Raw genomic sequence first — 12,324 nt, forward strand, 5'->3', positions numbered from 1 at the left:
AAAAGTATATGCATTGTTTTCCAACAACTATCAAATCAGGCTGTCTGAGAAACCACAGACCAAAGGACCACTAGTAAGATTTTGCAAGTTTTATAATTTACTCGTTTAGTAATTGTATCATCTCCTGCTTCTCCATAGTAACCAGCAGTGAAAGAAACCGTGTATAGAGAGCCAGGCTGTTCTCAGCAGGGAGTCCTTCTCATGTTTTTCTTTCTTCCATGTGGCTTGTTTTCCTTTCCTTTAGTAGCCACCATCACCCAGTCCATTCCTTTGGGGTTCTCTGCTTCCTAAGAGGAAACATAGGCTGGCCAACAATCAGCCTTCCTAGTATCCCTTAAAACAAAAACACACTCTTTCAATGTGGAGGATTTTTACTGTTCATCACTATGGGAAAATAGATATGGAATAAACTAAAATACCAAAATGAGGAAGTTACAAAGCTGATAAAGTTTTCACATTACTGAGCCCTCCTCCAGCTCCAAACTCACTCTGAAGTAGTAAATGTAAGTCTCTTCAGTTCTTGTTCTTGGCTTTTATTCCTGAAAGTCGTTCTTCTCAACCATCAACTCCCCCACCCCGGCATTTCCCCTAGGTGCTGGGCTCTCAGCAGGCAAGTAACTGCATCTGAGTTCTTTTTTTTTTTTTTTTGAGACAGATCTCACTCTTTTGCCCCGGCTAGAGTGAGTGCCGTGGCATAAGCCTAGCTCACAGCAACCTCAAACTCCTGGGCTCAAGTGATCCTTCTGCCTCAGCCTCCCGAGTAGCTGGGACTACAGGCATGCGCCAGCACGCTCGGCTAAATTTTTTCTATATATTTTTAGTTGTCCGATTAATTTCTTTCTATTTTTAGTAGAGACGGGGTCTCACTCTTGCTCAGGCTGGTCTCGAACTCCTGAGCTCAAACAATCCGCCCGCTTCGGCCTCCCAGAGTGCTAGGATTACAGGCGTGAGCCACCGCGTCCGGCCTGCATCTGAGTTCTTTTCGGTATTCTCAGCGCTTAGCACAGAGCCTGGCACATAGACTAACATAGATGGAGCACTTGCTATGTGCCAAGTACTGTATGAAGCCTTTACATAGACTTTCTCATTTATTCCTCAGATGATCCTTTGAGTTAGTTACTATTAATACTATGTCCCCATTTTAGAAAAAATGAAACTGAGGCACAGAGAGGTGAAGTAAGTCGGCCAAGGACACACAGCTGGTAAGTGGCAGAGCTGAGATTCAATCTCAGGCAGTGTGACTCTAGAGCCCATATTCTTACCCACAATGGTGGACATTTAATACATTGGCTGAATGTATTAAAAGAATTCTTTTTCTCACCTCCCACTCCATGACACCCTTTTCCTTGTTTCTCTAAAATGTCCCTTCTTCACCTCAGTCCTGTCCTTTCCCTAAACCCTCAACTATTACTTGCATTTTACAATAGCCTGATAATTGCTCTTCACTGGACTTAACTTTGAGTCTCAGTGCCTGTTGAGAATTTCATTGACGAAAGCTATATAGGTATGTACCCAGATTAACAACCACATACACAAAATTTTGTACAATCCTGGGAGGGGGAGGAGCACAGATCATCTAAAACCCATCCAAGAACCATTAGGTTGCCTTCCTATTGTTTCAGGAGGTGACGGCGGTGGGAGTGTGAAAGTTGAAATTCCTTTGCAAGACTTAACAGGCCAAGTCTACTTTTCTAGCCTCATCTCCAGTCACACACCCTAAATTTAGGGCTTAAGCAAACAGGGCAAACACATTCACATCTCTCCGCATTTTCTTTTGAAGTTCTTGCTACTTGGAATACTCCACCCCTACTTGATGATGCATTTTTCATCAGAGTCCAGTTCGAACGTTACTGCTCAGAAGCCTCGACACCCCAATCCCTCCTTCTCTGTTAGTAAAACGGAATGACTCCCTCATCTGTGTCTATAACACTGTTTATACCTGTGATAGCATTTAACTCATCGTTAGTTGCTAAGGAGCCTGTCCAGAGCTGGGATATGTGTATCATTTATCATTGTACCCCCGATATTCTAGAGCGTGCACGACATAGTACGTGCTCACAGGATTTACTTAGTTTTTGGGTAGCTCGGTTTACATTCTGAACCAGAGAGTTGACAGGTTTGGAGAAGGCTAACTAACATACGTAAGGAGAGTGCTGAGCGATCACAGTCCTGCTTGGCAGAGGGGGAGGGTGAAACCAGCCTAAGACAGTGCGAGAGTGTGACCAGTCTTTGAGAGCGAAGGCGAAAGTTCGCGTTGCTCGCAGGCGGCCGGATGACGACAGCGCCCGCAATCAGATGTGTCCCGGGGTCACCAGGAAGGAGCGCGCGCTGCACTGTGGGATCGGTGCGACGGTCGGCCGCACTGCACGCCGGGATTTGTAGTCCCGTCCCTTGCCAGGACCCTCAAGTCACTTACGTTCGTCTATGTTCAACCACGTCCTCACACGGATGAAGTCCAGTCTTTAGTCGTTTAGCACAGAATGGAGAGGTTCTCCAGGGTAAGTCTATCTAATACTACTCTTTAGAGAGAGCCCTGTTTCGGCGATGGCTGTCAGGAAGGCGCACTGGGCGCAGCTGCGCGTGCGCAACGCTTGCGCCTTGGAGCGCGCGCCAGTCGCCCCGCGAGGCAGACTCGAGCCGGGCGGCGCAGGCGCAGTGTCCCCGGGCCAAGATGGCGGCGCGGTGTTCCACACGCTGGTTGCTGGTGGCAGCGGGGACCCCCCGGCTGCCGGCTGCAGCGGGGAGAGGGGCCCGGCCGCTCAGGGAGGGCGTGGTGGGGGCGTCCCTGGGCCGCAAGCAGAGCGTCACTGCCTTCTCGCCTTCCCTGGGCGCTCGTGGTCCTTGGGCTCTGCTGACATTGAGACCCGGTGTCAGCCTCACAGGTGAGGGCCGGCTTCAGCGCCTTAGTGGCGGCTTCAGGGCCTAGAAGGGAGTGACTCCTCTCTCTGGCTATCACTACGGGGGTGGCGAGGTGGAGGGTGTCTTCCGACGCGCATGCGGAATTGCTGGAGAGACAGGCAAACAGGAGGCAGAGAGGCCCAAGTGGCTACTCAGAAGACGTCAAGTGAGGGAGAGCTGCGTGGACCCCGGGCGGCTGTGGTGAATCGCCCCGCAGGCCGTGAACCTTCACCTCTCTGTTAACGTTTCTGGAAGCCGCTGTTCTTTTGCCCCGTTCCTTTCCCATTTCTCCTTCTAGGCTGTAGCGTAAGGGAAGCGGTAACTGCCTTCGGTGAGTGCTATGCACTTTGTGCCTTGTCTCACTTGATGGTAACAACAACCGTGCAAGATGCCAGTCATCATCCCTATTTTAAAGAATGGGAAACTGAAGATCTGACAGAGAAATTGACCGGCCCAAGGTCATAAAGTTAGATCAGAAGCGTTGTCTCAAAACCGGAGCTGTCATTTCATAGCTTACTCTTTCCACCACATGGTGCAAATTGAAGGGCACAGTCATTTTTAGAAGTTCTTAAATCGGTAATTGTAATAATGATACAGCCTAACATTTATCGTGCACTTACTATTTACCAGGCATGCTTTATCTCCTTACATCACATTGCCACGTGAAAGGCACTGTTATTAGTCCATTTTATAAAGAAACCGAGGCTTCAATGTTAAACAACTTATATAATAATAGAATGTCATAAAGTGGTAGAGCCTTGGTTTGAAAACTGCTGCCCTCTTAATTGCTGGAGGTGATGTTGAATTATGTATAAAGCCTTGAAGTGCTTAGCCATAAAGTTTTCATATGCTATATGTTGGGTGACTTCCATTTTAGTGAGAGAAGAAAGGAAACCTGCCATGTGCCTGAGTTGTGTTAGTTGTTTTGTGTCCCATAGAATTTGTGCCAGTGATACTTATCAGTACATTTATAAAGATTAATTAATTAAAGGGCCCTGACAAGATAATTTACACAAGCTAACTTCCTATTGGGATCCAGTTTTGTAATGCTTACGTAATAGGCAGTCACTAAAGTATCAGTGATTTGCAGTGTAAAGAGCCTGGGCTTCAGGGGTGAGCAGACTTGCTTTCACCAGTGTGTGTGACCTGGGTGTATTATTTAACCCCTTTGAGCTTCTCTTTCCTTAACCATGAGCATTCATTCATTCATTCATTCATTCACAGGTACTTATTGAGGCCTATTTTATGCCAGCCACCACTCTAGGCATTGAGAACACAACAGCAGAGAACAAAGAGATTGGATGTGGGTTTGGTCAAGTGAATGTATTTTTTCCCCCCTAACCACTAGACAGGCAAATGAACGTATTTTTAAATTCTGTTCCTGCCATCTATATTCCTCATGGATGGAGCAATAGTCTGTTCAGTAGTCTGTCCAGGTTTCCTCAGGATTATTTGGAGAGATGTCATACTATATTTCTCAATAAGAGCAAAAGTGGCCATTTTTAGGGCTTGCTAACACTTTCTGATGTTAAGGTTGTTTTAAATAGAATTTGGCTGCATCTTTTTGTTCAAGTATTAATTCCTTAGGTGACTTGTTTTCTTAAGCTAAATTTGTTCATATTAAATCTGTACAAGTTTCAGAAGCATTTTTTATTATTGTGTCTGTATGTGAGAGAAAGACAGGCAGGCACTAAATATTAAGCCTTATGTGGGGCCATTACTAAGGAACTGCAGTCAGCTATCCTTTTCTCCAAGTGAGCCCATAGCTTGCTGTGGGCGTATTTTGTATCATGTGATACACACGTGTGAGAGGCAGCATCCTTCAAGGTGCACTCTATTAGTTATCACATCTAAAATCATCAACTGAGCTCTCAAACGCTGGTCTACAATCTCATCTCAAATCTAGCCGTACAATTAGACAACATAAAAACAACACTTTAGGCTGAGCATGGGGGCTCATGCCTGTAATCCTAGCACTTTGGGAGGCTGAGATAGGAGGATTGCTTGAGCCCAGGAGTTCAAGAGCAGCCTGAGCAACATAGCAATTCCACATCTTTACAAAAAATAGAAAAATTAGCTGGGTATGGAGGCTTATACCTGTAGTCCCAGCTACTTGAGAGGCTGAAGCAGGAGGATTGCGTGAGCCCAGGACTTTGAGGTTGCAGTGAGTTATGATGACACCACTGCACTCTAGCCCAGGTGACAGAGCCAGACCCTGTCTTAAAACAAAACAAAACAAAACAAAAAAACTATTTTAAATCTGACTTTTTTTCCAAGCAGAAAGAAGGCAGTTTTTGACGCTGGGTTGGCCATTCTTGGAATGACCAGGAGGCTAATACTCTGGGTTCTAGAAAGGGCTAGACATTTATTTGTCATGTCTTGAGGAAAAAATTGCCTATTAAATGAACTTTTCCTAATTATTGCTAGTCATTGATGCCTTTTGGATAATGTCAAAAGTCATCAAACTTTTAATAGTTAAATGTAATTTGTGTTTATCCATATCAGTTTTACACATTACTGTCTCCCATTCTAACTCAAGTTCAAGTCCTCTGCCCAAAATATTGAAGCCGTTGCTGCTACGGGCAACTACCAGCCTCAGCCTTCTGGCTTTGGAAGTATAGTGACAGGCTAGACCAGGCCACAGTAACCCCACACTTCTGAGAAAAGAGGGGGTTGAGTACAGACTCATTAATAAATCAGACTTAGTGTCTTCTCAGGTCTGACTGAAGAAACACAATGGTGATCTCCTAACCCCTGCCACTTCCGGTTTGCTTTTTATATTCCATGAGTATTGAGTATACCAGAAACATCCATTTACTTCCTATTTCTGCTCTTAATCATTCTGACCATCCCTACTTGCTCTCCTTTCTGATTATCCCTTATCTTGCCTCCTTGCCTGTGCTCTGATTGTATTTTGTACTCATTAACTTTGAGTAGTCTCCCAATCCTGGATATGCAAACCCAATCAGTTCCCTGTTTTAACACTTACAGTGGCTCCCTATTGCCTTCAGGATAAAATCCAGACTCCTTAGCATAGCTCGAAGGCCCTTCTGCTTATCCCTAGGTGTCATTAAGCATTATCATCTCTAGCCACCACTGCTACCTGCACCCCCCACATACATTGTCTCTAGTTGTATCTGAAGTTCCTAAATGCACAAGGTACTTACTTATTATTTATTTTCATGTGAACCTCCCCAAACCGAAGCTGTCATGTAATTTAGCAGCCAAACAGGGCACTTTTGAAAGTGAAAGGAGATGCTATCACAAATTACACCAGGGCCTCAGGTGTAAATCTGGATGAATTCACTCCTCTTGAGCCTAGCCAACTTCTATAGCTTAACCTCAGATTACCTAGTAGCCCTTCCCTGACCTTCTTAGACTGGGTTGCCAGTGGTTCTCAGCATAGGACATTTTACCCCCTGGGGCACATTTGGCAGTGTTTGGAGATACTGGTTTTGGTTGCCAACTTGATGGGGGAGGCCTTCTGAGTTTCTGATACATGTCTGGGGTGGGGCCTGAAAATGTGCATTTTCAACAAGGTAATGGTGCTGCTGGTCCAGGGACTGCAGTCTGAGAGCCACTTTGTAAGCAGATCCCCAAGGCTGTATGAGAAGGAAAAGAATGTGGGGAACTGTCAAGCATTAAGTGAGACAGAAGCACATGAAAATACCCAGCATGCTTAGGCAGTGTAAGAGGGGAGTTGAATTCCACTTTAGTCATCTCCTAGTCTGGAGGAGCATTCCTTTAGTGGTGTGGTGAGGCTACACTGGTAGCATAATCCAGCAGAATCAGTAGTTTCATATTACTTACGTAACGGCAGCTTTAGCAATTTTGAAGTGCAGTGAGTTTGGTCTGCAGGGGGCTTGGAGGGGAACAGACCCTAAAGGTGTGGACTATTTGTTCCTTCATAGGTATGTTCTGGCTGCTCATATACTCACAATTTCCTTTTGTTGAGCACATTCCCAGAGTGATTTTCTTTCTTTTATTTTTCCTTTTTAGGAACAAAAAGTTACGCTTTTGTTTGTACTGCCTTCTTCCACACGAGCGCCCCTTTGGCAAAAGAAGATTATTACCAGATATTAGGAGTGCCCCGAAATGCCAGCCAGAAAGAGATCAAGAAAGCCTATTACCAGGTCTGTATGGGAGTCAGATTTTAGCAACAAGATTGTGGAAGGAATGCTGTTGGTGGAAGGTGATCCTGCTCAGTACAACGCACGTGCCCACGTGGCTAGGCGCACGCAGCTGATAGCAGAGCACGAGGTGGGAAAGGTGGACCCGGCTGGATCGTGTTATTCAGTGCACCAGCCACGGCGATTAATGCTTCAGGAAAAAAATGGAGATTCCAAACCGGAGATTTTAAAGTTTTTTTTCCAGAGGTGGTTTTGTAATTAAATTTATTCTCTACCTCCTGAGTTGGTAGGTATACTGGTCTAAGTTTTAGGTGGTCTTTCTTTGCATTCAGATAAAAGTTTATGAGTTTAGAATTATTTCCTTTCTTAACCCAGAAAACGTGAGATTCCCATTGTCATATCCCAGAATGTATCAGGGCTAGCTAAAGTGGTTTGTGGGATGTCCAGACCAACGGTTCCCATATCTGTGGTTTGCTCCAGCCAATAAAATATATATCGGGGGTACCAATGTAGGATTGACAGCTTTTTGTAAGTGCGCAGTTTGCTGGAGTTGTGCAGCCAACACCACAGTCAATTTTAGAATATTTTAATCACCTAAAAGAAACCCTGTACCCATGAGCACTTACTCCCCATTGTCCTCTCAGTCCCTGGCAGGTACTAATCTACTTTCTGTCTCTATGGATTTGCCTGTTCTGGATCTTTCCTATAAATGGAATCATACAGTATGTGGCCTTTTGTGACTGGCTTCTTTCACTGAACATAATGTTTCCAAGGTTCATCCATCTTGCAGCACGTGCCATGGCTTCATTCCTTTTTATGGTCAAATAATATTCCATTGTGTGGCTAGATAGGCCATGTTTTGTTTATTCACCATTTGATGGACATTTGGATATTTTCTACTGTTTGGCTATTGTGAACAGTACTGCTATAAACATTCCTGTATAAGTTTTTGTGTAGATATATGATGTTTTCATTTTTCTTGGATATATACTTAGGAGTATAGTTGCTGGGTCATACAGTAACTGGATGTTTTACCTTTTGGAACTGCCAGCCTTTTTCAAAGCAGCCACACCATTTCACATTCTTTTTTTGAGACAAGGTCTTGCTCTGTCACCCAGGCTGGAGTGCAGTGGCATGATCATAGCTCATTAGCTCACTTCAGCCTCAAACTCCTGGGCTGAAACAATCCTCCCACCTCAGCCTCCCAAGTAACTGGGACTACAGGCACACACCACCATGTCTAGTTAATTTTTAAATTTTTCTGTAGAGACAGAGTGTTTCTGGCAACTTCTGTCGGCATCCTTATTCCTCCTGGAAACCAGAGTTGGGTGGTACGTGACCAAGTGTGGTTTGTTTTGTTTTGTTTTGTTGCAGGTTTAGTGGCTTTGTATTGCTTGCTTTTGCTATTGGGGAAGATTGAGAGTTAGCTGTTAGTCTTGATTCTTAGCATAAAGAAAGGACTTTATAGGGACATGGTATCTAGTCTCAGTTATTTGCTAGGCTGCTTTGTAGAAGGGGAATTAAAGATACCTGTAACACCACAAGTAGAGGCAGTTCAGCTCACTCTGGCGAAGAGCTTCCTAACAAGGAAGGCTGATGGTCGGGGTACCCTCCACCATGGGTGGTCGTGAGCTCCCGTCACTGGAAATAATCCACTGATGGTTCTCAAACTTGGGTAATATACTGATCCCCTTTTAAACAACAATTTCATGTACTAGACGATGTTGTTTGCCTAAAATCAGCTTGTTCCTCATGTCATAGTGACTGTACCTGTGTCTCCAACTTAGGACTTTTTGAGTTGGTCCCATCCATGCACCCCTTTGATGTCTCAATTCACCTAGTACTTTTCTGATGTCAGACGGGATCGGGCACATTCAGGGCGGTGTGGCCGTAGACACTTTTCTGAATTTCAATTCCTTTGCATTCTTAGTTTGTACCATGAGCCATGACATCATTTTGTCTTTGCTTGACACAAATGTATTATTTATGCGTGATGTCTCTCTTTATGCTTTTCACATAAGCCATGGGCACAGTGGCTTACGTGCAAGCTCTGAAGTTGCCTGCAGTGCTGTATTTTAAATTGGGCATCCTGGCAACTTGGGGTATACTGATATCAGTAATTTGTGCTTATCATTGAAATTTTAATTCCTGTTAGAACCTGTTAGGTGCCCTCACCCCTCATCCCCCAGATGTGTTCTTATGCTCCCTATTAAGTTCCAACAATAGGTGATGTTGAATATGTGCCTTGCCTTGTGTGAGCTTTTTGTTTTTATCTGTGTTACTTCATTTTATTCTCACCACAACCAGGTGAGGTAGGTGCCATTATTGTTGCAGATGAGGAACTGGCTACAGAGGTGTAGGATCATGCCCAAGGTCTCAGAGTTAACAAATGGTGGATCGGGGTGCTCTGACCCCACCGTTAGCCTAACTGCAGCTGAGGTGGACAGCTAGCTGATGGCAGGGTCAGGCCAGGTGGCTGCCTGTCACTTTCGGCTTCACGATTCTGGTGATGCAGAGACTGGGAAGGCGTCAGGAGGAGGCACAAACACAGCAGATACCTACAGGGCCCTCGGCACAGCCAGACGTTTTGGAGCTGCTCAGCACACGTGTGCTCTGGACAGCCAAGGGAGATTTATTTTGCCTTTTTAACATTTAAAGCTATGTTTTGAATAGGTAATACATCCCCTTTGTTCAGAATTCAGAAGTACGAAGGCACATACAGTGAAAAGTCTTCCTCCTTCCCATTCATACTCATCCCTCCTGTAGCAATCAGTGTTATTTATTTTTTTTGAGACTGAGTCTCACTCTGTTGCCCGGGCTAGAGTGTTGTGGCGTCATCCTAACTCACAGCAACCTCAAATTCCTGGGCTCAAGCCATCCTCCTGCCTCAGCCTCCCGAGTAGCTGGGACTACAGGCATGCGCCACCATGCCTGGCTAATTTTTTTCTATATATTTTTAGTTGTCCGATTAATTTCTTTCTATTTTTAGTAGAGACAATATCTCGCTTTTGCTCATGCTGGTCTTGAATTCCTGAGCTCAAACGATCCTCCCGCCTCAGCCTCCCAGAGTGCTAGGATTACAGGCGTGAGCCACCATGCCTGCCCCTTCCAAAAATAATTTATACAGCAGAGACATCTATTTACCTATCCGGTCATTTTCTCCCCTTTTGACATCAATGTTAATATAACAGACACTCGGTTTTGCACCTTGCTTTCACAAGGTGCCCAAGTTCTAAAGGATTAGTCATTATAATATTTATTTATTTTTTAGAGACAGTTTTTCTCTCTGTTGCCCAGGCTGAGTGTGGTGGCATAGCTCTCTGCAGCCTAGAACCCCTGGGCTCAAGCGACCCTCCTGCTTCAGTCTCCCAAAGTGCTAGGATCACAGGTGTGAGCCACCGTGCCTGGCCTGGTCATTATTTTTGCTAGAGACTTGTTGTGGTTGAAAAGTTGAAAAATGTGTACGTAACATCAGATTTGACAAAATGATTTATTTTAAAGTCTTAAATTTTGTTTTATGAATTGCTGTTGGTTGCTAAGTCTTAAGAGAGACAACTGTTACAAAGGAGACATAATTGTGACTGATATTTGGGGTTCTGTGTCCAAAGTAATTTACCATTTTTTCCCTTAGCTTGCCAAGAAATATCATCCTGACACAAATAAGGATGATCCCAAAGCCAAGGAGAAGTTCTCCCAGCTGGCAGAGGCCTATGAGGTAATATGACTGATGTCTGTGCAGTCACCGTCATCCAGCTGTGTGCATGAATCAGAGTTTGCATTGCAGCGTAGGACAGCCTGGCATATGTGCTATGTGAAGGCTGTGTCCTTGCACCGTATCACCTTGTAAAAAAAAGATTCCAAGGTCTACTAACTTGGAATCTCAAGAAGAGCATGATCCTATAATCTATACCAATAAAGCTCCCCAGGTAATTCAGACTGTAGCTGGGCTTGGGAACTCTGGGTTGCATTAATTAATTCAGCCCTTATTTGATAACAACTCCCTCCCCTTCGGGGCATTGCCACCTGTTAGGGATGGCGGCTGTTGTAAAAGTAGAAGCCCTTCATTGCCCCGGAAGAGTTTACAGTGTAATCAGAGGACAAAGCTTACATCTATAAAACAACTAGGGACCGATTCCAGAGTTATCTGAAAGTGGACCTTCCTCCCTGACTTCGACCATCATGAAGGGGTTCAGGATATATAGGAGCTCATAGATCCACAGGAATAGACAGCCACATGTAAGGACAGCCTCAACTCAGTAAATCTTTTTTTTTTTTAAGAGACAGGATCTGGCTCTGTCACCCAGGCTAGAGTGTAGTGGCGCAATCCAAGCTCATTGCAGCCTTGAACTCCTGGGCTCAAGCGATTCTCCTGCCTCAGCCTTCCAAGTAGCTGGGACCACAGGCGTGTACCACTGCGCCTGGCTAATTTTTTAATTTTTTATAGAGACGAGGTCTTGCTGTGTTGCCTAGGCTGGCCTTGAACTTCTGGGCTCGAGTGATCCTCCCACCTCAGCCATTACAGGCATGAGCCACTGCACCCAGCCTCGTGAGACTTATAAAACGTACTTCAGGCCCTACGCTTAGAGTTCACTGCAGTCATCTTGCTCCTCTTGTAGGTGCTAAAGTCGCAGTGCAATCCTATCCCAGGGAACCGCATAGAATATTTTTGCACACAGGAACACTTGGCAACATTGTGACTGCTCACTTGGGGTGAACTCTCTTGTCTGTTCCTGGGCCTCCAAATGTCTGATGGCTCTGCCTTTTGTAGGTTTTGAGTGATGAAGTAAAGAGGAAGCAGTACGATGCCTATGGCTCTGCTGGCTTTGATCCTGGTGCCAGCAGCTCTGGGCAGAGCTACTGGAGGGGAGGCCCCACTGTGGACCCTGAGGAGCTGTTCAGGAAGATCTTCGGGGAGTTTACATCATCCTCATTTGGAGATTTCCAGAGTGTGTTTGATCAGCCTCAGGAAGTAAGTTCCTCGTTTTGAAGAATTATTCAAATTTTAGGCTGTTAAATATGATGCAAAGAGAGATTTTTATCAGTTTCTGTTTCTCAGAGAGGCAAAAAGCAGCTTAAATGAACTGATCTGGAGGCAGCCATTTTGATAGAAAATAATTTCAGCATTTGAAAAATCCTATAGGTAATAATAAGTATAACCATTGTGTCTGTGTTCTTAACAATTGTTTAATCAGGCAACATCTCAGGCTTTCAGAGTCCATAATTAGAGTATGAGTCTTTTATCTAATGCCTGCTCTACATCATTCTAGGAAGAAGACACTGCCAATCCTCTTTCTTT

The 12,324-nt window shown here is 44.8% G+C and overlaps 1 protein-coding gene across 1 annotated transcript in view; it reads left to right on the forward strand.

Moving 5' to 3' along the window:
* The first annotated feature begins 2,610 nt into the window (after positions 1-2,610).
* DNAJA3 (DnaJ (Hsp40) homolog, subfamily A, member 3) overlaps positions 2,611-12,324 on the forward strand; it is a 28,099-nt gene continuing 18,385 nt past the window's right edge. Inside the window, exons 1-4 of the mRNA XM_012647750.1 lie at positions 2,611-2,882; positions 6,898-7,031; positions 10,660-10,743; positions 11,797-11,997. Of these exons, the coding sequence (XP_012503204.1) occupies positions 2,672-2,882; positions 6,898-7,031; positions 10,660-10,743; positions 11,797-11,997 (630 nt within the window). The 5' untranslated portion in view covers positions 2,611-2,671. The remainder of the gene's footprint in view (positions 2,883-6,897; positions 7,032-10,659; positions 10,744-11,796; positions 11,998-12,324) is intronic.

This window comes from Propithecus coquereli, unplaced genomic scaffold (genome assembly GCF_000956105.1).
Source record: "Propithecus coquereli isolate 6110/MARCELLA unplaced genomic scaffold, Pcoq_1.0 Scaffold27, whole genome shotgun sequence".
Lineage (NCBI taxonomy): Eukaryota > Metazoa > Chordata > Mammalia > Primates > Indriidae > Propithecus > Propithecus coquereli.